The sequence below is a fragment of the Diadema setosum genome, chromosome 1, assembly GCF_964275005.1.
Source record: "Diadema setosum chromosome 1, eeDiaSeto1, whole genome shotgun sequence".
Lineage (NCBI taxonomy): Eukaryota > Metazoa > Echinodermata > Echinoidea > Diadematoida > Diadematidae > Diadema > Diadema setosum.
The window spans coordinates 5,371,605-5,395,962 of NC_092685.1; the positions used below are offsets into that span (position 1 = coordinate 5,371,605).

Genomic DNA, 24,358 nt, shown 5'->3' on the forward strand with positions numbered 1-24,358 from the left:
CTATCAACATTCGTTCGTAGGTGTTTTTTGTTTGTTTTGTATGTTTTTCCTCGTGAAAGACGTAATGATTTCTTCGTATCGAACGTAGACTGCATGTTTATCGTTTATCCAAACAGTAGGCGCCTAGGCGTACTTTCTGAATATATTCAGAAATTTCTATCAACATTTTAAATATATTACAAGACTCCCAAATACCAGTCGAAAAAAATTAAGAAATCGAATTTTTTAGATATGAACAACAATAAAAAAAAAAAAAAAATGCGTAGGAAAAAACCACTTCAACCTCGAATGACTTCGAATTTCTCTAAACCGTTCCCTAGTTCATGGACATCCCATAGAAACGCGTGTTTTGATATACACGTTGCTATGGCAAACTATCTAGTTTCGCGAAACTACGGCCTGGCCACAGTAATTTTTTCCGTAACCTCCCGCCTCCCCTTCCCCGATTCGAAAACAGCTTGATTGAAGCCCCTGCCTATTTAAACACGAACCTTATTAAACCCAAGTTGGGTACATGGTTTATATGGCTAGTGTTTAAATAGAATTTACTATTTTAAGTTAATGCAGGTTTTAATAGACTCTCAGTAATGTTAGTTCCATAATCGTTTGTATGTGTTTTGGGGCCTGGCCTCTGCCATATGCCTCGCCTTCTGTATACGTATGTACGCGTGTACTGTATGTATACATGTACCACATGGTCGACATCACGCACGTGGTTTTGCTGCATGTTCCACGGTCGACGGTCGATGCTACACTACAGTGAATGCGATTGAAGGATAGCGAGCTTCGCGATGCCGCGGGCTGTATGTGATGATTTTAATCACAAATCGTGTTTGGTAGAGTGGTTTTGGAGCAAATTTGTACTCAAACTTTCTGAAAAGACCTTTAGTCTGACATCAGATAGAAAAAGAAGACATACGAGAATGAAGTGAGTATCAGTATGTTATAATAAAACTGATTGAAAATTGTGTCATTTTCGCGTTTCCAGGAGCCGGTGAATTCGGCCGACTCGCGATCGCGAGTTTGTTTTAGATGTTACGGAGGGATACCATGCCCCATGCAAGAAGCCTCGCAAAATTATACCATGACGGTCCCATTAACGAACCTTTTGACACACTCTGGTTAAATGACCGACTATGACGCACATAATGGGTCAGTATTGTGACGGACATTTTGCTCCCGTGACGGCACCACGCGTCATCAAATTGGTGGTACTTGACGCGACCATGACGCACATTTCCCGGGGGTCAAGAGGTGCGTCATACAAATGACAGCTGCATTAGTGTACTTTCTGAAGAGTCAGAAAAAATTTACTTGGGTGGCCTGGGATTGACACTAACTTTTTTCTCTGGTGGTCCGTTCAGCCCAGTAAAATCTTTAAATGTAAAATTTTGATGGCCCAAAATATACAGAAACATAATAATCCATTTTCAATTTAAGTGCATGATCGGACCACACCCAAAACAGCCTTTTTGGAAATTTGGTGCCCGACAACAATTTTTAGTGGCTTTTTTAATTTAGACCACCGCTAATGTCAAATCCTAGTTGCTGATGTCTGTTGAGAATGAGAAGGGTGTTAAGTTGTCTTGAACACTCTGGGTTTAGTGGCAACTTAACGCACTTATCATTCTCAACCGACGAATGAAGTTGTGCAGAGAAATGGTGAGGTATGATTGACAGCGATAGATATCATCCCTGCATATCACAAACATACAACATGTAATTGGTAATTGTCCATCTTTCCCTATTTTTGATATGAGCCATGCTGCAACGTCATACCATCTCTGTGTGCATTTAATAATAATTTTGTTTCATTATGGGAGCTGTAGCCAAGCACTGTTCAAAGTGCACGACTACTGTACGATGGTACTGTGCTATCAGCACATGTACACATGTTGCACATTGCAGCGTTTTTGTTTTGTGAATTTTGCGAGTCCCGTAGCATTCCTGAAATCAGTTTAATTTAAAATTGCCTCTAATAACTGAAATGCAAAGTATTTCACCTTAAAGGTGGGAAATTGCAATCTTACTCTTGTCTTGATTCACAAAAATGCTTATTTTTCAAACTGTTGCTGTGGTTTTCATTAATAAAATTGGCTATTATACTCTATATTGTCGTAAAGTTTTCCATATCCAAGATGTTATGCTATCAAAATTTATGGCTTTTGTAGGAAATTTTGCTGTAGCCTCTAACTACAACTTTCACACTATGAAATGTGATCCCGGTACACTATTGCTGAATAGTAAATACCTGTGCACCATACGACCCTGGGCTGACTTTAATAGAATGATGGAATAGCTTACAAGTAACTACTCTGAATATGAAATGCCATTGTTGAACATTTTACTGCATCATCAGATCCTGACTATTTGACAGTATGTGAACACCATTCATACTTGCGTTTACTGGTACATCAATGACATCTTATCCAGTCAATGGATTAGAAATTTGTGCGCATGCGCTGGCCGTCAATATTCAGTGTGGCTCTCCCAGGTTTCTCTCGACCGAGTCACATTAAGTCATCAATTTGAACAGAAAGGGACTATTGACAGAACCAAACGTTGCACGAACCCTGTTGTCAATACTTCAACTTCACTGATAAGTCTTCAAATTGAATAAATTTTTTGATTTTAAGTTGATACTTGTCCGCGATACTACCTAGTCACGATCCTGAATGCTACAGTCCGCAGCCCCATTACGCTATGCGTATGGGGCTGCTGGTCGCAGTTAGGGTTAAGTATCAAACATAGGTCAGGTACAACACTAACAGCCAGTCAGAATTGAGTATTCAGGGACTAAAGGCCTATAGTATGAAGCTATGCTTGATTTTCTGGCTTTAATATGTTTGCCATTTCATCAAACATTTTGGTAGATATTCTTTTTTCTTTTCTTTTTTTTGTTTTGTTTACAAATTGTTTTACACCACTAAAATCCTTGCATCTGATTGGCTGCTGAGAGCAAGTTATCAAAACCCCTGTGGCCCCTGATCTCAACCTTTTACTGTATGCATTGTTGAACACGGCTGTGGTTTGTTGTATTTGATGACAGCACATCAATGAACACTCCCACACTTTTCCATGGATCTGTGCGAGCTATTAATATTAGTATTATAAATAATTGACATTCAGTCTGAATGCATATATTTATTTACATTTCATATACACTAACTATACACAGGCCAATCACTGACACTGTCACTGTATTAAAGTGTAAGCACAGCGTACTAACAGCGTCTGGTCGGGCTATATTATACACGATCACTAACTATATGCTGGACACATTGAATAAACTTGGCTCCTGCTCATTATCCTATTTACAGTAATTAAGAATTATCAAATAGAACTTAATCAAGCAAGGCTACTGTAAATTTAATGTAAATTAAATTAGTAACACAACAAACCTTTTTCCTCTTCATCTATTTTGAGGGCTTTCGTCAAATGTTCAAAGGCTCTTTTGTGATGCTGTTTCTGCTTTGACAGTTGGGGGTCCAGCTTTGGTCCTGTAGTGGATGATGCGGTGGAAGACGACGAGGGGTTTATTGATACTCCAGTCATAGGGTTCCCATTAGCTTCCAGATCGTTTTTCAGGGGGTCATACCCCGATTTCCTGGTGTCCACCATCGCGAAGCTTTCCCGTGAGCTGACTCGAGAAACCGCCTCCGATATCAGCATCCACAGCTGGAACACAATAAATCGCAGAAGGCTGAAAAGCAGCAAAACTGGGTAGCTTGCCCACCTGAGATTTCTCCTATGGACGGATGGTGTACCGTCCAGTTTGGGCTCCTTTTTATCGCCGGGAGTTTTTGGGCGAGTTTTCCGGGGCATCGGCGGCCGAAACCGTTGCCCTTTTTCCGTGCAAACCATCCAAGCCTATTCACTATCACGTGCACGTCGATGATGTTACTTTCCTCATTTAGCACAGTGTTGTACGTTCACGCAACACATAACATGAACAGCTGCTACGAACACGACAAGACCTGTCGCGCAGCGCTGCCCAAAATGCATGCCAAGTTTGTTTACATGGCAGTCGCGCGTCCCTGACACGGCGGCTACGTGCGACCCATTGCACACAGGATACCTAGCTATGAGAGCTCGCCCTGAACCTGGCCTGCGCCGCCGATGGACCTCGCTCAAGTGCGATTCTCGCATTCATCGCCTCGACGAAAGAACTGGGGATATCCCCCAAATCTTAACGGCCGCGCCCACGCGCGCGCGCATCATCAATTGCAAGTCATCTCAATACAAATATTGCACCTCAAAATTTACAAACAAAAAAAAATCAGAGAAAGGGTTAACTAGAAAAAAAAAATGATAACAGAGATTAAAAAAGATAACAAAGATGAAAACCATACCAACGTTCTTTTCTGCTGAGTTTTATCTTCATATTCCTGAGGACTAGTTTTGTTATGACTTCTTGTGTTTTTGTCAAGAAAAACTTATGTTAAATATTCCCCTTCCTCGCGATTTACACGATAGAGCTATTGTACTGGCAGGCTTACAATAATTGCTAAATCGAGGAAATCAATATCATGATTACTTTGTGACCTGATTAATCTACTGGATCACTACTCAGATGAATAATTTATTGTAAAGTCTGATCAAACTGCAGGTATCCGTCTGGTCAAATATCGAGATTACGATTTTTGTCCTATACATTGTGCCATCAATTGGCTTCATGCTACTTTTCCTCCAAAAATTTTTCAGGTTGCTCTTTGTTTTTCACTTTTCTCCTTTCTGGTTTGGGATCACCAAAATTATCATTACCTGTTTATCTATTTTAAGAGACAAACACTGACTCGACGTCTCGCAAAAGGCAAGTTTCTCCAAATCTGAAATATAATTGGATGAGCATTATTATAATGGAGTCAAAAAGGGTCTGAGCTCAGGCCTATAAGCTGTTTTCAGCAGTTGTTTGTTTGTTTTGTTTTGTTTTTTGCTACACAGCATCAAATAAAGTGAATGCAAAGGAAATACCATTACGAAACTCACGTACTGATCGAAGTTAAAATCTTGAGATCTGTTCTTTCTTCTTCTTTTTTCAACTTTAATCTAATTCCATATCATGGTGTCCTTTCTAGTGGGTATAATGCTACAATTCATAATAACTGAGTAACAGAACACAATTGCAGTTGTTTTGTTTTGTTTTTATAAAGGAAATAATAGGCCTATATCTTATGGTAGAAATTTCTCAAGAATCTTTATGAAAAGTAGGGCTGCACATTTCCCTTGATGAGTGAGATCTATATAAAGGCAATATTCTATTTCCATGTTATCCGGTGGACATATTATATTCTTGTAGTAATCTAAAATGAATCATGCTGAAATTTCATGTTGTATCTTTGTATCTTTTCCTGCCGAAGCAGTCGAGGGAGCACGAATTGTTGTAGAGTTTGCATCTACAGAGGGCGGCAACCACTAACTTACAAATTCAGTACGATAATACTGTAATACACTTAATTTACTGTGCCCTATGGATTGTAATAGTGTTCTTTCCAATCGATTGTCCGCTGAAAATTCCCGAATATTATGTTTGGGTGCCTGTGTGGGTGGGTGTCCATTGGAAAAATAGTAATTGTCTTCGATTGATTTGTAAAGCATTAGACAACTGGAGCTAATGTAAAATCCATTGCAACTCTCTGAAAATCAAACAAATTTGAAAAAAAACAAACCTCTGCAGTCTTTTTAGGAAGAGCTTTTATCATTTTACATTCATGTTTGCCTGCATATGAATTGAATATTGCACTATTATGGAGTAGGTGCACGATTTTGTGGAATCTTCTACAAAATTTAAGAGCAATCTGGCCCATGGCACCTGTCAATTCGTTTATCCCTCGAGAATGGATCAATTTGAAGATTATTTGAAAGGAAGTAACATAACAATGTTGTTGATAACTGCACTGATGATGACCTATCCGAAGAGCCAGCAGCAGAGATTTTCGGCAGATGCAATTTTTATGTTATCGAGTCTTCGAGAAATCTTAATTCTTAATTCTACAAGATTTCCCTTAGCAAATTATCATGCATTGTATGTAATAATATGCATCATTCTCTTTATTTGCCTTTCATTGTGAGTGTCATCATGATTTTCAATTAGGTTAAAACAATAGAGCAAACCAGCACACAAATAATTCGTTCCACTCGAGCCATTGGGGGGGGGGGGGGGGGGGTTAAGCTGATCCACCTATGAATTTATGCCCACTTCTTCATGGGTTTGTTTCGGAGTTCCTTCCAAACTACAAAGTACGCTGATAAGGCCAAGGACGTCGCCATGGTCGATTGAGATTCAGAGTACGCAGTGTTGACGAATAGTCTCACAATTGCCGTCAAAAAGTAATTCGATCAAAATAATGGAGATATTTGGGATGTTGCTGCAGTGCGTTTTCTTTGCTTCGTTGCTGGAGACGATATCAGCTAATGCAGGTATTTAATTGATAATGTTCCTTTTATGTGTATTCAAAAGTGCGTACTTAAAGAGCTAAAGAACAGAGAACCAATTCTTTAGCTCAAGAAAACTTTTGCATATGTGCCGGCGAAATTGCCGTTAATTGTTTACCATATCTCATATACCATACCACACGTTTAGAATACATCAGACTAAACGACCATTATAGTACCTACATTACAAAGGCGCCTTTACAACAGCTGGGAGGTCCATGCCTTTAATATTGTCTGACCAGAACTTGCATGTATACATTTCATAAAATTATACATGATGAATTATAGTTTATCAGTTCAAATCTTTAGAAAATGTTTGCTGTTTTACAAGGAGAGCAATATTCTAACTTGGAAAATTACATTCTTCAATTCAATATAGATCTTTTATGTTCATGTTCAAACAGAATACGAGCCGCTGCAACTGATAAATGAAAATAACATATTCTGATTCTTATATGTGATATGTTTGTGTTTCTAAAGGTCAGAACTGCAGTGTTGACCCCGGAATTCCTACTGTCTGGCTCGGTAAGTTCTTGAAACGCTTGGTATAGCTTGCATTCTCACCGTCTTCATTGTTTGTGACTACAAAGTGTGCTCTAGAGGTATAGGTAATTACTTAGCCCTACTTCATGCACAATATCGTCTTTTGATCATGACACAGTTATACAATATAATGATCGAGAAACCATATTATTGTGTGTGATGATTCAGATATCAATGTACAATCTGTTCAATTCTAATGTACAATCTGTTCAATTCTATATGACCTAAGGTTACTTTCATGTGAACCAATATCAACATACGATGATCACGTAAGAGAGTGATGAAGTTTATACAGCCGGCACAAAATTTAATAATGTAATCCCGAACCGGGTGTGACCGCATATCTATAATTTTGATATGATCAATAGTCTTCTTGCAGATATCGAAATATTCAGAGAAGTAAAGTGCAGTTGTTGATCAAATATTTTTGCGATTATAGACGATCCGTGAACAATGCGGTGTTACATCTTTCCTCAGATGACGACGGAGAGAACAAAACCTGTATGACTGAACCGTTGCAATGTTCTCACTTTGGTCTCGAGATGGTGTGCGAAGTGCCGTGTGATGGCGGTATGAGGGTCTTGTGTTCCTCGCCTCCAGCCATCCCTCTTTCGGAGCCATCCCCAGCCACCCAGATAAGCGTAGTGGCCTACAACACTTGGGAGCTGCGCTATCTGTACCAACAGAATGGTCAGAGGGAGCGAACTTGCCGGCAGCTGAGGGAGCTCTTCCGACTGAGGCAAGATATTGACGTCATCGTCTTCAACGAGGCTTTCATGGGAGGTTGCTTCTCGAGTGTGAACTCGACCACCAGCGCGAATACTCTGACTATCCGCGACATCCTGGTGCAGTACGGGTTCAATTTCTTCACCGGAACGATTGGGGAGGAGCGCGAATTGCCGAAATTCGAGAATGGCGGTGTCTTCATAGCCGCGAGGTGGCCCATTGAAGCAGAAGACGAGACCATCTACAACGCTGCTGTCAATACTACTTCGGATGCCCTGTCTGCCAAGGGGGCCAAGTATGCTCGTGTAGTGAAGACAGTCGATGGAGATAGTAGAATATACCACATTTTTGGTACTCATCTCCAGGCTTCGAAAGGTGTGGTCGCAGACAACGTCCGGGTGAAGCAGGCGAGCCAGATGTACGACTTTGCTCAGGGGCTGAACCTACTCTCCGACGAGCCCGTCATCTATGCCGGAGACCTCAACGCGAATTTCTACACTGACGCGCCGTCCAATGCAGCCGATATCTTCGAGGCGCTGGAAGCCGTCGTACCGCCAATAATCGGTGTGTATAACTACACCACGGATGGTCTCGAAAACGATGCAAGAGATGGCGACAGCAAATCGTTCAAGGACTACGTCATCTACAATCAACACCACCTTAACCCAACCACCGCAACGCAGGAGATTCTGCGCCCTCGTACTTCTGAATCATTCGAAGTCTGCATGGAGGCATTCTCCCCCTATCCCTCCTACCCACACTCACAACGGTGTCGGAAAATACAAAACATTACCGACCTCTCCGACCATTTCGCCGTGATCGGTGTTCTTGACTTCGACGACCGGATGTCCAGCACAACTGACCACGCACCAACCTCTACTGACTCAGAAGCCGGGCGCCTTGTTCAAGATTTGTGCATGGTCTTGGTTGTAATTGCCAGTGTTTTGTTTACTCTTGCGCCTCCATCATAAGAGTAGAAGGGGCTAACACAGTCTCTTTTCCACACTTCATCATCGTTAACAATAACTGGAGTAAACTTGAATAAAAAAGCAAAGCATTCCGAACAAAAAGGTCTTCCGAGTACAGTGTCAAATCTCCAAAGCTCGTTATCTGGATGTTCGCATCATTATAAAATTGATGATTGTAAAAAATGAGTACTCATTTATGACTGTGTAATTTTTTTGGAGTGATCTATATTGTATAAGCACCGCTTTCATAGCAGATCACCTTTTTTCCGTCAATAAATTTACTTCTTTTTTTTTTTTGGGGGGGGGGGTGACCATTGCAAAGTATATTCATTCGTTCGTTATTTTACTTCAGAAGGGATGTCCATTGCTTATAAATTGCTAACAATACATGATTTATTAGTGTTTACTTTGTATTTGTATCACATTTCTTTTGGATTTAGATAAAAACACAGTAATTGAAAATTTGAATATGAAATAAAAAAAAATAAAAAAAATATGCAGTGCAATCATGAACACGTGAAAATTATTTGCGTCAAAAGTGTGCCCTTGCCCTGTGTGCATGGTGTGTATATATGTGTATATCTTCTATTTCACGACTCTCGCTAGAGAAATGTTCACACAGAACTACTATATCTTTGGATTACTGGTGTCTCTCTTGAATTGGAAAATATAATTTTGTACATGTTCCGTCAGTGATTAATTGATTATTCGATAATCATAACGGCTGACAAAAGAGCCTGTGCTACAGTGTTTAACCGAAATCAACTGGAACAAAAGCAAACAAACTCCTGTCATGACGGACGGCGAAGAACATAAATATCTTGATAAGACATTGATTACTCACCGACTTTGCTCTCATTAACTACCTGTTAACCGCAAGACGATAAGGATATGCGAGACTGAGTCGCCAAGCGCCTGAGCTATTTAAGACGAGTCTGGGACCGGGTTCAAGAAAAGAAAGATACACATTTTGACGAAACAAGAGCAATATGGCTTTCCGCTACTATCATCAACTGGTTGGATTGCTTTTGATGACCACCTTTGCAGTCATCTCCTACGTCCAAGGTAAACGATATTAATACATTACGCTATGAAGTTTAACTACAGCGCATGATAGACAATATTAGTTTGTGAGATGGATGCATTAGATTGTAGAAAATTCAGAGTGTGGAGCCAGCCATATCTGATTAAATGAAGGTATTGACCATCCATTTGTAAGATAACGTAACGACAGACGAAATGCCAGTACAATGTATAGGACTTCAAAATCATAATATCAACAATTTAACAGTTAGAATTGCCCCAAACACGAAAAGACAAAATGAAACGTCAGCGACCTAAGGCCTCCTGATCTGAGCTCAGTAACTCGAATAGGTCTCCTTTAGGATATTTGATAGAAAAGGCAAGACAGCTCGCGCATGCCTTGTGTAAAATATAATTTAAGCATAATGTTGTCAGATCATCTTTAATCCCATGTTTTGCATGGTCATCTTTCATCTTGCATCTTGCAGTGAAAATTCCTTGAAAGGTTTTGTTGAAAAGTACCCAGAGCTTTGCGCTCCCCTTTAACCACACCGTAACAGAGTTTTAACTTTAAGTGTTGTTAAGAGACAACATATTTTGTAAGTTGCTTTGCAAGCGTAATGAAGATGGAATCAGTAATACTTTGCATGCTATAAACCAGGGCTCGACACTAACGGTGGCCCGGGGCCACCAAAAATGAAATTCGGGCCGCCAAATTTTAAAAAAGGGCAAATTTGGTGGCCTGCCTCGGGCCACCAAAATTTTTTGAAAAGTATGTCAATAAATTCGTAACTTTTTGTGCCGGGAATTAGCAGCTAAATTTGTTTAAAGGATGGATGAAAAGGACTGAATGAGTGCCTGAGAGTGAGTGTTGCGAGTTTGTTGAGGTTTTTATGAGTATTATGTCCAGCTTCCAATTCTTACTTTGATAAAACTTCAATATTTCACTCATTAAAAAAAAAAGGACTTTTAATTTTTTCGGGCCACCAAATTTTTCTGTCGGGCCACCAAAAATTTGAAATTGATTATTAATGTTAGAGTTAGTGTGGAGTCCTCCATAAACAATAACTTGACTTCATTGAGTAACTTCAATAACTATTGTGGTCGTCATAGCCCTTCACAGCTTGTGCATGCTGGTTAACTATACGAAATGGGATATTGAATATCAATCAGTATGGGTTACATTTATGTTTGTTTTCTTGCGAACGGATGATTATCATAGCAAGATACAACTAAGACCTAATTATTGTGTTGGAGCCCTGAAGTACTACTAGTATTATAAAATTATGTCGAATTTTGATAACAATAAATATTTTCTCTTTTCATTTCAGGACAAAACTGCAATGTTGACGAAAATACACCAACAGTTTGGCTGGGTAAGCTAGTTAGCGAAGGATCACCTCCACAGCTTTTTCGGGCTTTATTTTTTCGCCACAAAAGATGACTGTTGTTCAAACTTTACATTAATAGAATTTATGCAGAAATGACAGCTCTTGGAGCTAGTATTGGTGGTAATTGTTATTGCATCCTCCTAATATGCGACAAAACAAGTACAAACGCAATAGGGTAGCATCGATAGAAGTTGTTTTTGGAATGTATGCTGTAAAGTCGTTTATCTTCTCAATGATTATGATAAGGTGACATGAATGTCTGTTAAAGTGTAGACTTTTTTTTTGTTATATTAAAAAAAGATGAATAGTGTTCGTGTGTGCAGACGGATCGACCGTTATTTCATGTGTGTAAAACTCCACACCAAGACGTTCTTGCTCACCACAGCTCCGCGTTAACTGACGTAATACGATAACTTTTTTTTTATATTGCACGTCATGAATTCGACCTATATACTATTAGTCACGTGACGTGATTTCCAGTATGATGTTCGTACGTGTGGAAGCCTTCTTCGTGTCACATGTTTCATCAAGTTTTATCACGTACTCTTTCAATGTTTGTTAACCTCATGAAGATTACAGCGATCCTCGATTGCCCAGGTTCTTTACGTGGAAATAACACGTCACTGACAGTAAAGTAATCACTGCAGAGTAAAATTGCTATGCGTTACCAAAAAAAAAAAAAAAAAAAAATTATAAAAATAAAAAATATAAAAAATAAAACTATGAATACAGTGCTTTTTATAGGGTCTATACTATCATAGTAGCGTCTTCTGTCAAAATTTTGAAATGTGTGGAAGTTGAAACGTACACGAGAGGTAAAAGATGTGGGACATTACTCATAATGCACATTTCGACTTTACATCATAAAATTTACAATAGGTGAAAGGTTTGGCAAGATAATTCACCGTCTTGATGATATTCCTTCCGGTATAAAATGTGACATTTGGGTATTCATCGATTATCATTGCTTACAGTGTTGCGATAGCAAGGTAGATAAAAACCGGTAATTAAATTGTGCTATTTATATTCTGCTCTCCAGGAGACGTACAAGACGACTTTTACTGCGAGGGAAATCTCACCCACTGCTCTCACTTTGGTCTGGACTACATTTGCGAAGACCCAAACGGAGGCTCACTTGAACCCTGCGAAAACGGAACGAAAGTGATGTGCGCATCCCCAGCCGTTCAACTGGCCGATCCTACTCCCGCTACGACCCTGCGAGTCTTGGCGTACAACGTGTACGAGATCCGATATCTCTACTTCCAGAGTGGCCAGCAGGAGCGAACGTGCCGAATCCCTCGGCTCGTCTTCACCATGCATCCCGATCTCGACGTCATCGTCTTCAACGAGGTGTTCATGGGAGGTTGCTTCGCGCCTTTCGACGACTCCATCGCAACGAGCACTCTGACCATTCGGGACATGCTGGATCAGTACGGTTTTAATTACTACACTTACACCGTCGCCGAGGGGCCTGGTGAACCTTTCCCGCTCCTCGAAAACAGCGGCATCTTTGTGGCGTCCCGATGGCCCATCCTGAAGAACGCATCGAGGGTATTTAACGTAACTGAAACGTACGCTGTCACAGCAAAGGGGGTCATGTACACTGAGATTAACAAGACAGTGAATGGAGAAAGTCAAATATACCATGTTTTTGGCACCCATATGCAAGCATTTGGCACACAAGACGCAGATTGGGTGCGGGTTACTCAGGCAAATATCATCCGGAACTTCATGCTCGAGCAGAACATTCCAACCAGCGAACCAGTCATATATGCCGGGGACCTCAATGCCAAGATGAACACAACAAACGGAGACGACGTCATCGATGCGTTCGACGCAACCGTCCCTCGTCTTGTCGGCGATCTCTACTTTACTTATGACCACCAAAACAACGACATGTTCAGCGAAAACACAACCGAGAATAGCACGTGGCTTGACTACGTCATGTACAGTTCGTCGCATCTCCAGCCCACGACTGCCACCTTGCAGGTTGTTCGACCCCGGATGGATCCACTGGAGGTGTGCTGGAGAGCCATCTCACCCTTTCCAGCTTACCCAGGAATGGACGCTTGCAGAGACACCAGAGTCATCACCGACCTCTCAGACCACTACGCTGTCCTGGGAACGTTTGATTTCGACCATGACGACGCCTTGCCCAGCACGACACCCTATGTGCAACCCTTCACTACCGACTCTACAAACGCTCTCCGGTGTCTCGGTCGCTGGTCTGCTGCCGTGTTTGTTATCCTCACAGTGATTTTTCAACAGTGGTAACATTCAGGTTTGAGACTCATAGCGCAATGCTAGTCATTGATGTCGATCTTATTGATTAATGCGGTCACATGATTTGACTCTTTTGTAGACATATTCGGCACTCATCGCTCAAAATTAACTCATCATGGTCCTCGCAAATTTCAGCTTCGTCATTCGGGAGGATAACATTCATTTTTGTCTCTGATTATTGCATGGATTATTCTCGTCGTTTTGTTGGTTTGTTTTTGTACCTTCATATTATGCCTAGTAGCATTTTAGCTATAGTTAAAGGGGATGGCTAGTAACTGGTCAGTGGGAATCAGTGGGAATGCTGGGGGATGATTGTTCCAATTCTTGTGGAATTCATTTAAGAGTACATTATATATCTATTGTTGTGTGAAAATTATTTGCTTCAGAACGGTCTCATATTCAAGTAATGTGCAGTTTAATGCTCCGTCACTGTACAGGCATGCTAACCTGGAAACATTAAAATGCACATTACTTGAATATGAGACCAATCATCCCCAGCATTCCCATTGATTCCCACTGATCAGTTACTAGCCATTCCCTTTAAACTTTTTATCTAAGTGATATTGATTTTTAGATGTTTTGGCAAACCTCATATCGAACAAAACAATCTCAGCAACTGATCTACAAAGATTACTTCATTGACAGTTTCTTTTAACATTAATTTTGCTATGAACATTTGCGAGTTTACGAAGTTACGTATTCGCGTAAGTTTGAGTAACTATATTGTAAGCATGTTTAGTTTGAATGTACTTGGATGATTGCTTCCCAAAGTTTAAATATGTACATTCTTTCTGTACGATGTCCATGATTACCACTTTTAAGAATTGCAATCATATGGGTAATATTAACGAGTTTATTGAGTTGGGGTTTAATCACAGTTTGCGTTCACTAAATCGTATGCTTTTTCGTGCTTAAAGCAAACTAAAGCCCAAACTATGGGAATGTGGATTGAACGCAAACCCTAAAGAGCAATGTGGATTGAGTGAAAGCAGCAACATTAGTAGAACATTATCAGTGAAAGTTTGAAGAAAATGACAGTCGATGCAAAAGTTATGCATTTTTAAAGTTTTGGTGTTGGAACCGCTGCATGAGGAGACTATTTTTCATGAAAATTACAAATTCCATGAACTTGATACTGACATAATGGTTAAGGGTAGCAATTTCCCCCTGCTTTCTGAAAGCGGTTAGTCAAGTGCTCTTTCATAATGCTAGAAAAGTGAATTTTTGTTGAATTTTCTTCATATTTTCTTTGTATTGTTGTCCACTCATACGTCATAACCTCTTGTAGTCTCCTCATCCAGCGGTTCCAACACCAAAACTTTAGAAATTCATAACTTTTGCATCGATTGTCCGATTTTCCTCAAACTTTCTTTGATGTCTTTTACTAATGTTGCTGCTTTCCCTCAATCCACATTGCTCTTTGGGTTTGCGTTCCCTTTAAAGCAGCAGTATTATAGTAGAAGATATCAATTAAAGTTTGATGAAAATCGCATAAACGGTTCAAAGTTATGAGTTTTTAAAGTTTCCGTGCAGTCATCACTGGATAAAGAGACTACAGCTCATAACGTCAATATGGATAAAGGCATAACGAAAATAAAAGGAGAATTTCATAAAATTTCATTGTCATTGACTTGTTTTGCTGTTGTATGTTAAGGGTAATATTATTCCCTCCTGCTTTATGAAAGAAGTAAGTCAAGTGCTCTTTCATTATGCTACAAAAGTGATTATGTAGAATTTTCTGTGTATTTTCTATATAATCTTGTCAGTAATGATGTCATAAACTGTAGCAGTCTCATCATCAGCAATGAAGGCATAATATCAAAACGTTTGAATCGATTGTCCGATTTTCTTCAAACTTTCACTGAGGTGTTCTACTATTGCTGCTTTCACTCAATCCCCTCTTACATGGTTCTGGGTTCCTTAACCAGCCTTCACCGACATGACCAACGATTTGACATGGAATACTGCCATACACCATGCACACAGTATAGATTTACTGCTTTACATGCGCTCGCAATCTCTAAAGACGTTATGTTGTAAACACAATGGATGTGAAATGCATTACAATAATATTGTATACAATTCCTTACGTGTGAAATTCGAGTGAAAGCATTCCATGAAACTTTGAGTCGTCAGATCGTAGGTGCGTAATAAGTTGGGATAATGTGGGAAAAATTAGTCTCTCACCCCTTTCCAAATGTTTGATTGTCTAAGCTGTCAACAATATGGCAGTTATCTGTATTTTCCATTATTTGTTTCAACAGTTCATATTGATGGGATATTATGTGCAGAATATACTTGTATGAATATTTATTGTGCTTCATAATGCGCATTAATTTCACCGAATGCAATGTACTTTTTCAGTTTCTAATTTAGATTGTTGTCATGACAAAATCAAACTCGGAAACATGTATTGGTAAACACTTCGACCAAAATCCATAAACGGTAAAAACGAGAACCCTCAACAATAAACCGGTTGGGGTATCGCTCCTCTGCTTGATAATCTCTTGCTTTCAATAAACAGTGTTTCTCACACTTTGCAAACTTCCTCGATCGCCAGAAAAGGTTAATTGATACTCCACCAGCAGTCTCTCAAGTGGCATATCACTGCAGATGAAGAGGCTACTAATGATAAGCAGTCAATATCTGAAGGCAACAAACTTGACAGACCAGGCTGCCTGGAGATAATGTTTCACATATTAGTTACAACCTTCGTACTTCTCTGTGATAAATATTCTAATCACAGCGCTCACCAGAAGTTTGTCAACCTTTCCATTTTGTATTTGGCATTATCTTGGACATGTTTTAATCACTGTCTATTGTTATGTTTGTCCTTTGAAAACTCTGAGTGTGAGTGCGCTGTAACGTATGATCAAAAACAAAAATAAACATGATGCAATCGGCATCAAAAAGTGCATATGATTGGTCCCATGTCCCTTAGGTCATACCTAAATATACATATATATATATATATATATATATATATATATATATATGTATATATATATAACGAAGAATCAAGAAATAAACTAGTAATGCATTATTTCGCCAATAAGAATGAGTTTATTGAACAACTCAAATTTTCAGTGGCCTCCACCTTCTTCAGGAGTCTCGACGGGGACTCCTGACTCGAGACTCCTGAAGAAGGTGGAGGCCACTGAAAATTTGAGTTGTTCAATAAACTCATTCTTATTGGCGAAATAATGCATTACTAGTTTATTTCTTGATTCTTCGTTATATTGGAGCCAATACATGAATTCACAACTATATATATATATATATATATATATATATATATATATATATATATATATATATAATATAATGTAATCATGACTTGTATATCTGCTTGACTAGGCCACCGAAACATAACATTCAATAATCCTCTTTGTGCCTGGGTTTGTATGTGTGGTCAAGGGGGCATTTCATTAAGTGTTTTGTCAGATATTTTGTCTGACAAACTGTTAAAAGCTACTGCAATCCTTACATCTGATTGGCCAAGAGAAAATTTGTCCGACAAAGTTGTCGGACAAAATGTTTCATGAAATGCCCCCAGGTGAGCGTGTATTCGTATTCGTCACATTATTTCATGTCAGCTTGGCCATACTGGCACTCGCATAGATTGCAGACATTCTTCTATGTAGGAGAAAATAAGAAAGAAAAGAGAAAGATGGTGGGGGCACAGAGCAAGAAAAAGAAAGCGGAATTACTAAAAAAAAAAATGCACACACACACACACACATACATATATATATACATATATATATATATATATATATATATATATATATATATATAGATATATGTATGTATTCTAATTATTCAGTGCATTACTCACTACTCAAGTCCTCGACGGAGTACATATTTTGTGACATTGCATGTAGTGAAAAAGGTTCGCTGCTATGGCCTTATCCTCCATGCAGCTGTAACTTTATGCATAAGACTGAACAAGAAGAAGAAGAAGGAGAGAAAAAAAGAAGATCTCATTAAAGATTGACCTCTTTCCATCGTTATTCCCTATATGAAATAGGTAGGGGAAAAGTACTTGGGCTAAACGTGCATGCACAAGTGATTAAAAAATCATCAGATTTTGATGGTGCTTCTAAATTTGATACAAAGTTAAAAGAAACTCGACAAATCTCCGTTTTCTTGTCGTTGTTCTTTTTAATTGCACTTAATTCGTGTACTTAATCAAGTTAATCTGCCTTTCGAAATCAGCATGGAGGGTCCAAGGTCCTAATTATAGATTAACAGTTTCAAGCAATCTTAATGGAAGCATTGCATATACACATAACATACAGGCGCAGACGACTGAAACAGCACACACCAAGAATACGTTTGTTATTGATGTGTCTGTCTCCAGTTCATTTGAAAATAAAAACATTTATAGTGCTCTGCGCGGGATTGTAACATTTCGACGACCACTGACATCATTATGACGTCACATAACATTCTTCTCTGGGTTTCGTTCCTGCTTTGTACTGCAGGAGTAAAAGGTGAGACTATTGCAATGTTCACCTCGCATTGTATCGAACAGAGCACAGAAAGACACGATTTCGTCTTTCTCGTCCTAGTTGTTTAAGTTCACCGTTGTTTATTATTTTGGGCACCACTGTATAGTCCTCACACACTGGCGAAGACAATCATGACGACAATTCGTCGGCGTTTTCACGAACTGACGCTATTTCGATTTTGGTCAAAATTTTCAAAATCGAGATATTGGTACCAAATGAAAGTGCTTTCAAAACTCTACCGAATCCCAAAATTTTAGATCACAAAATTAATTATTCTTAATTTTATCAAAGAAAGAAAAAAACGACGGTACTCGAAATATCGAGAAATTGAGAAAAAGGAGTTTCACGAACCGACGCACGAAAGATACGCCGGTTCGTAAAACCCGAATTGCTACGGTGAAGAGCAATGCGGGTTTCACGAACTGTCGCAGTTGCGTTACTTTGAGCTTTGTTCAACTTACTGGCCTAGAATTAGGTTTTGGCCCTAATCCAGATCTCAGAGTGAGAACCAAACCTTCTGAAAGATGAATGACGGCCTAAGCCAGCCCACTGTCCACGAGTGAAGTGAATGGTAAGCTATAATCCTATTAAAATCATGCTCAAAATAACAGTTTCAGTTGGACTACCATAACCATTAATTGCGGTAGTGTGTAGTCCCATGTATTCAATCGCGTGATGCTTATGAAGCCTAGTCTGTAAACGCCATACAATTTCAAATTAGATCCCAAATCATATTATTTATTGTTTCTTTTCAACTTATGTCGTTACTTCTGAGACTACTGAGTACTGTAGTCGTAACGTCTGTGTGCAAGACATGCAGATTGCAAGGTTTCAAAGTCTCGAAGACACTATTTAAAGCCTTGACTTTTGAGTTGAAAATGAAATCATGAGATTGACAAAGTAGGCGTACTAAACAAAAACAAAAAAAGTCTAACAGTAAAACTCAAAGGAAGAGTAAAGAATAAAGTTAGACATGTTAGACTTTTACTTTCAAGTCTAACTATTAAGTCTAAGTTAAGACTTTACTTGTAATACCGGTACCAGTTACTAAAACTAAGATCAGCTGAAGTCTAAGACCAAGTCAAATTAACACAGTTCAGAGCCATACCGGTACACGGTAGTCTAGCTCTAGATCTACATCTAGACTAGTGGTAATAGTAGGTAGAGTCCACCCATTTTTTCCCCCAATCTTTACTGGTCCATTCCTGAAAAAGTTACTGGTCAGTGTCCAACAGTGATTTTTCCTGGTCAGGGACCGTCGGACCAGTGCCAGTGTGCAGCGTTGGTGTAGATGTCATCTATGACAGTATGTGGTCTAGTGATACTACCTAAACACTACGAGTACTCTACAGGTTAGGTGGCTTTCCTGTACAGTGCAGTGTTAAAGTATACTTGTGAATTCAGCCCTAGTACCGTACTGTGTGTAGTGTATGTCTAACGTTAGTTCGAGTGGAGTACCTAAGCACAGCGGTGGGGCTTTTTTCCCCTAAAACTTGTGAATGTGGCCCAACCAAATGGCGTTTATATATTTACGCTTGATTGATAGTGATACAGTGGCGCTGTCGATTTCCACAGCAGCCATACATAATCTTTTGTCCTTTCTTCTTTCCTTATTTCCCTTTGTTCTTTCACACTTTTTATTCTTGGAATCGAAGGACTTCTAAGAAATGTCCCTCGACTGATTTAACCAGGACTCTTGAGTTCTGGTAAACCTAACCTAACCGAGTAACCGTTAACATTTGTTAGGCCTAACATAACAGTAACACTGACTTAGCCCTGTATTGACTTTGTCTTTGGCCGACTTACTGAGATGGCGAGTCTAACTCTTTAACGTTAGTCTAAACGTAGTCGTTCGATCTGTCAGTGTCAGTGTCACCGGCTTTTGTATATGGTGCCATCTCTAACGTACGTTAACAAGTTGATGTTAGTTATCTATGTCAACTTACTGAGTCAGTAATAGTGGTACTGTCATCCTGTTGGATATCGCCGCAATATCATCCGTGACGTGTTAATTTCGTGTCACAAAGACAAAAGTTGCCAAGATCTAATAGTATTAGATGTCTAGATCTAGATGTAGTCTAGATCTATAATATAAATTTTGTGAACCACTGGTAACTTAAAAGTGAAAGGTCTAGACTTCACTTAGTCTATAATTAGACCAGACATTCATGAGGCAAAGGCCTATTTAGTAGATCTATTCTTATTCTATTTTAACGTCAATTCCTACTAACTCGCCACGTGTTATTTCTAAGGCCAAGGACTTCCAGGTTAGTGATTTTTTTTTTCATAAATACCAAACAGCAGACGTGTTTCATTTGCATTCTTGTGCAGACTTCATGAAAATATGTGCAGTATCAAAGAAATATGATGCACATGACAATGCCAGTGTTTTATAGGTGAATGGTTAATACCTTTAAAAGCTGAATGATAATGTAGAGTCTAGGTCTAATTAAGATGTTACAGTCTCTGATAAGAAACAGGTTTGATTGTCATAGACTGTTTCCCAAATGCAGGTACATGTAGTAATATTCAGCTATTTCAATGCAATGCCTTGTTTACAAATACATGTAGATTTATATTCATGTGAATGATGATTCAATTTCTACATGAGACATACCAAGTGCTAAACATAATATCTTGCATCAGTAAAATGTGTAAATGAAGAGACAATTTGAATATGCATCAAATACGAACAGCAGCATTTTTTGACATTCTTTGATCCTGCATAGGCCTACCATTTTGTTTTATGTTTAATATAAATAGAGCAAAATAATTTCAACTTCAGTTTTGTTGGCTGATTTTTTTTTCTTCTCAAAATTAAAGTTGTATCTTGTGCCATGATGTTTGATTTTAATCAAAAGTTCTTAATTTCTTTCTTTTCTTTCAGATGACTGGTGCCATGTAGTAGCGAAGAACTGGACTGTCTCAGAAAAGAAAAGGAAAAGTACAGGGTCGTGTATATCACCAACGGATGTGAATACAATGGTAATGTAGAGTCTAGGTCTTATTAAGATGTTAAAGTCTCTGATAATAAACAAGTTTGATTGTCGTAGACTCTTTCCCAGATGCAATTAGTAATATTCAGCTTTTTCAAAGCAATGCCTTGTTTACAAGGACATGCAGATTTATTCATGTGAATAATAATTTAAATTCTACGTGAGACTTACTAAGTGCTAGACATAAGATCTTGCATCATTAAAATATGTAAAAGGCGAGACAATTTGAATATGCATCAAAAACAGCAGTATTTTTTTGACATTCTTTGATCCTGTATACCGTTTTGTTTTATGTTTAAATAAATAGAGCAAAATAATTTCAACTACAGTTTAGTTGGCTGATTTCTTTTTCTCAAAATGAAAGTTGTATCTTGTATCATGATGTTTGATTTTAATCGAAAGTTCTTAATTTCTGTCTTTTCTTTCAGATGACTGATGCCATGCAGTAGCGAAGAGCTGGACTGTTTCAGAGAAGAAGAAAAAAGTACAGCATCGTGCTGATCATCAAGGAATGTGAATACAATGGCTTAGGAAAGAAGACAATCTACAGATAGGATAGAAGGGAGAAATTGGGATGAAGGGCGACAACATAAGGACGGTATATCTACAGTGAAATGTGATTGTAAAGTGGAAACATGAAAGGAGATCCTAAGATTGAAGGTGAAAACAATGCATTCCATTCTGTGATGTCATAATTACAATTTTGCTACACTTTAATAACACTACAGAGAGACATTTATATCAAGGAAAGCTTCATGTGGATGTGGAACGTTAGATTTTTTTAAGTGTTCATTGGTATGTATTTCATGATAATAAATCTTGAAGGTTTTGTGTGGTAATCATAACCTTGTGATAAATCTTGATAGATTTCTAAGTGCACATTGGCAATATTTAGATGATGCTGTAATCAGATTAAGTTCTATTCTCCTTTATTCTTTTATTTATTATTTTGTTGTCTTCAACCCACTTTGAATGTGTCACGTATGATTCTTATAAACATGGGAACATGCACTCCATGTAAATGATAGGACTTTTCACAAATTGACATAATTATTCAACCATCACTAGACTGTTCTGTTATAAGATGTTCTTTATCTAACTAAAATTGTAAATTATGATACGTGTATGTTCCCATGCAAACTCACAACAAAATACAGAAATTTGAGTTCTCTTAATAATAATTCATTATGTCTCTAAATTCACGATTAAAGAAAGTGATTGCAATAAGGATGTCAAACATCGTATATTAAAATAATAGATTATTCATTTGTCTCCATCCGTAGTAACGCACGCAACTGCAGTGTGCAGTTTGTAGGCTGCTGTGAAAAAAAAAATCACAGGCAGCCCAAGCAGGATTCGAACCCACGACCTCTGGATTACTAGACCAGCGTCATAACCACTAGACCACCAGAGTGCCCTGGCGCTACCTTTACACATGAATAATTAAGTATAGAAGGGCTTGGGGGCGCTTCGAAGTTTACTGCTCTTATTAAATATGTACATGTCATTTGCAACTCAACTAAAGATGATTAAACACACTGAAATTCTTACTTTAAATGATATTCATAATCTGTTTTTTTTCTTTTTTTCTTTAATAGCTTGGGATGTACACTTTATACACTGTATCGGTCTACATTTCGCCTACAATATGGAATTCTTTACTTCGAGACGTTTGTTTTTAACAAACAAAAAATTAAGAGTCCTTGAAAGGTGCTGTAAAACAGTGGTGTTTGTTTGTTTGTTTGTTTTTTGGTGGGGGGGGGGGGGGAGGGGAGTCAAATTAGCCTTGGCCCCTCTCCGCCGTCTTTTTTTTTTTTTCCTTTAGCTGCATATTTTTTAGTCATCACATGAAAATTCGTCTGCATCCACCCCGTAGTTTTGCTGATGACCTTTCTTTTTAATTATTTTAGCCACACACAATTTTGGCTGAATTTCCCCAACCCTCTTGTGAATTTGCTAGTACATGTACTAAAACACATTCTCAGAATGTGTTTATAGTACTGGTGGATTAAGGATTCACAGGGAGGGGGGGGGGGGGGTCGGCCAAAATTTCTCTTTTCTCATAATACAAGCCTTCGGGGCGAAAGGCTGATATTATGGGCTTTCTACACACATTTTTAGATGCTAATTATTGGTTAACATGAGCATGATCATTTATGTTGTGATTAATTTGTTTCCTTATATATGTATGACTTCTATTAGAGACTTAATTGGCTTGGCACTCCTTACATCGACCTAATTTAGACACCCATTTCCCTCTCTCGTGCTTTTTCTCTACTGTCCTGTGAATAGTGTAACTACATGTACATGCAGTACCTCTTCTCTTTTGTATGATATACATCAAGTTTTTATCTGAGCATATGGGTGTTGCAGCACTCTCAAGCTTCATGCATATGCAGCAACATCTTTGAGTGGTCATATACATACATGTAGTTATGCTTGATATATCAATTTGAGGATGTTATTCTTTCTCTTGTATATGTTCCGTCCGCACTCTATAGATGTAAATGTACGATGTAAGATTTGGTGTGCATGTTCGAACTGTGTTCCTCTTTTTGTGAACACACAAGAACTGATATAATAATGAACTTGAATTACACATATTCTTGAATCTTGATTCCATCTCCATTTGCCATTGGATATGTATTGATTTATGGAGCTCTTCCACAATTGTTATCCTTCCCATTGTCATTACTCATCTCTGAATAATTCAAATTTGATATTCTATTGAGGACCTATGTTTCTTCGATTACATAATGTACCTCTTCAATATACATGTATTGCTGCAAAAGGCATAATAAAACATGACCATTATTATATATTTAAAATGAAGCTTGAAATTCTGATAGTGTTGATATTCATGTATTTTTAGGAGTTTATCAGTTTCGAAGAGTGCATGCAGGATGAGTTTATGTCTTTATATGATCAGGTGCAGCTATCATAGAATCTGTTGAGCAGGAAAGAGAAAGATGGAAAATGAGGAATTATGAGTGAATTCGCATGCGAGCCAAATGACAATAATGACACTGATAAAAATTGTGACAAAGTAAATGTCACAAATATGTGGAATAATAAGAAATAAAGAAATTAATATATTATTTCAGAGAAAGAAATAACAGAGTGCATGCATGAGTATGAAAGATGAGTAAATACAAGTAATTATTACTGACTGGCACGTCTTTTTCCCAAGATTTAGCGGTATCCTTCATCTTAGAACAAACATTCATAATTACAGTGTATTATGAAAGAAGTGAACCGAATTTGAATTAAAAATAATGTGAAAAAATGAAAAAGTAAGTTAATTAAGTAAAAAAAAAACGGTAAAAAGTAAAAAATATGAAACACAGTATACCGAATACATGTATTACCATAGATGTCCAAATGCAAAAGTGTTAAATAATAATATATCCCCAAAAAAAGGGGGGGGGGGGGCAAAGAAATCTTTGGAACGATCAACCACATCTATAATAACAATACAT

At 38.3% G+C, this 24,358-nt stretch overlaps 3 protein-coding genes and 1 long non-coding RNA gene across 4 annotated transcripts in view; 3 read left to right on the plus strand and 1 right to left on the minus strand.

Moving 5' to 3' along the window:
• Nucleotides 1-4,066, minus strand: part of LOC140233484 (spastin-like) — a 99,014-nt gene extending 94,948 nt beyond the window's left edge. The window contains exon 1 of the mRNA XM_072313605.1: nt 3,402-4,066. Within this exon, the coding sequence (XP_072169706.1) occupies nt 3,402-3,864 (463 nt within the window). The 5' untranslated portion in view covers nt 3,865-4,066. The remainder of the gene's footprint in view (nt 1-3,401) is intronic.
• LOC140233495 (sphingomyelinase C-like) lies at nt 905-8,908 on the plus strand. The gene is made up of 3 exons (XM_072313616.1): nt 905-928; nt 6,916-6,960; nt 7,456-8,908. The coding sequence occupies exon 3, from the start codon at nt 7,482-7,484 to the stop codon at nt 8,673-8,675; it is 1,194 nt and encodes a 397-aa protein (XP_072169717.1). The 5' UTR covers nt 905-928; nt 6,916-6,960; nt 7,456-7,481; the 3' UTR covers nt 8,676-8,908.
• Nucleotides 8,909-9,661: 753 nt separating this feature from the next.
• Nucleotides 9,662-13,360, plus strand: LOC140232925 (sphingomyelinase C-like). Its single transcript, XM_072313038.1, has 3 exons — nt 9,662-9,737; nt 11,027-11,071; nt 12,126-13,360. The coding sequence occupies exons 1-3, from the start codon at nt 9,662-9,664 to the stop codon at nt 13,358-13,360; spliced, it is 1,356 nt and encodes a 451-aa protein (XP_072169139.1).
• A 4,750-nt stretch (nt 13,361-18,110) lies between these two features.
• On the plus strand, nt 18,111-22,633 carry LOC140246926 (uncharacterized). The gene is made up of 3 exons (XR_011902568.1): nt 18,111-18,454; nt 20,771-20,868; nt 21,308-22,633. It is a non-coding gene; the product is annotated as an uncharacterized lncRNA (long non-coding RNA).
• The last annotated feature ends 1,725 nt before the right edge of the window (nt 22,634-24,358 follow it).

Coding starts and splice junctions, on each gene's coding strand:
- LOC140232925 (XM_072313038.1), top strand. CDS start 9,662: ATGGCTTTCCGCTACTATCATCAACTGGTTGGATTGCTTTTGATGACC. Junction 9,738..11,026: donor AGTCATCTCCTACGTCCAAG/GTAAACGATATT, acceptor TTTTCATTTCAG/GACAAAACTGCAATGTTGAC. Junction 11,072..12,125: donor TACACCAACAGTTTGGCTGG/GTAAGCTAGTTA, acceptor TCTGCTCTCCAG/GAGACGTACAAGACGACTTT.
- LOC140233495 (XM_072313616.1), top strand. CDS start 7,482: ATGACTGAACCGTTGCAATGTTCTCACTTTGGTCTCGAGATGGTGTGC.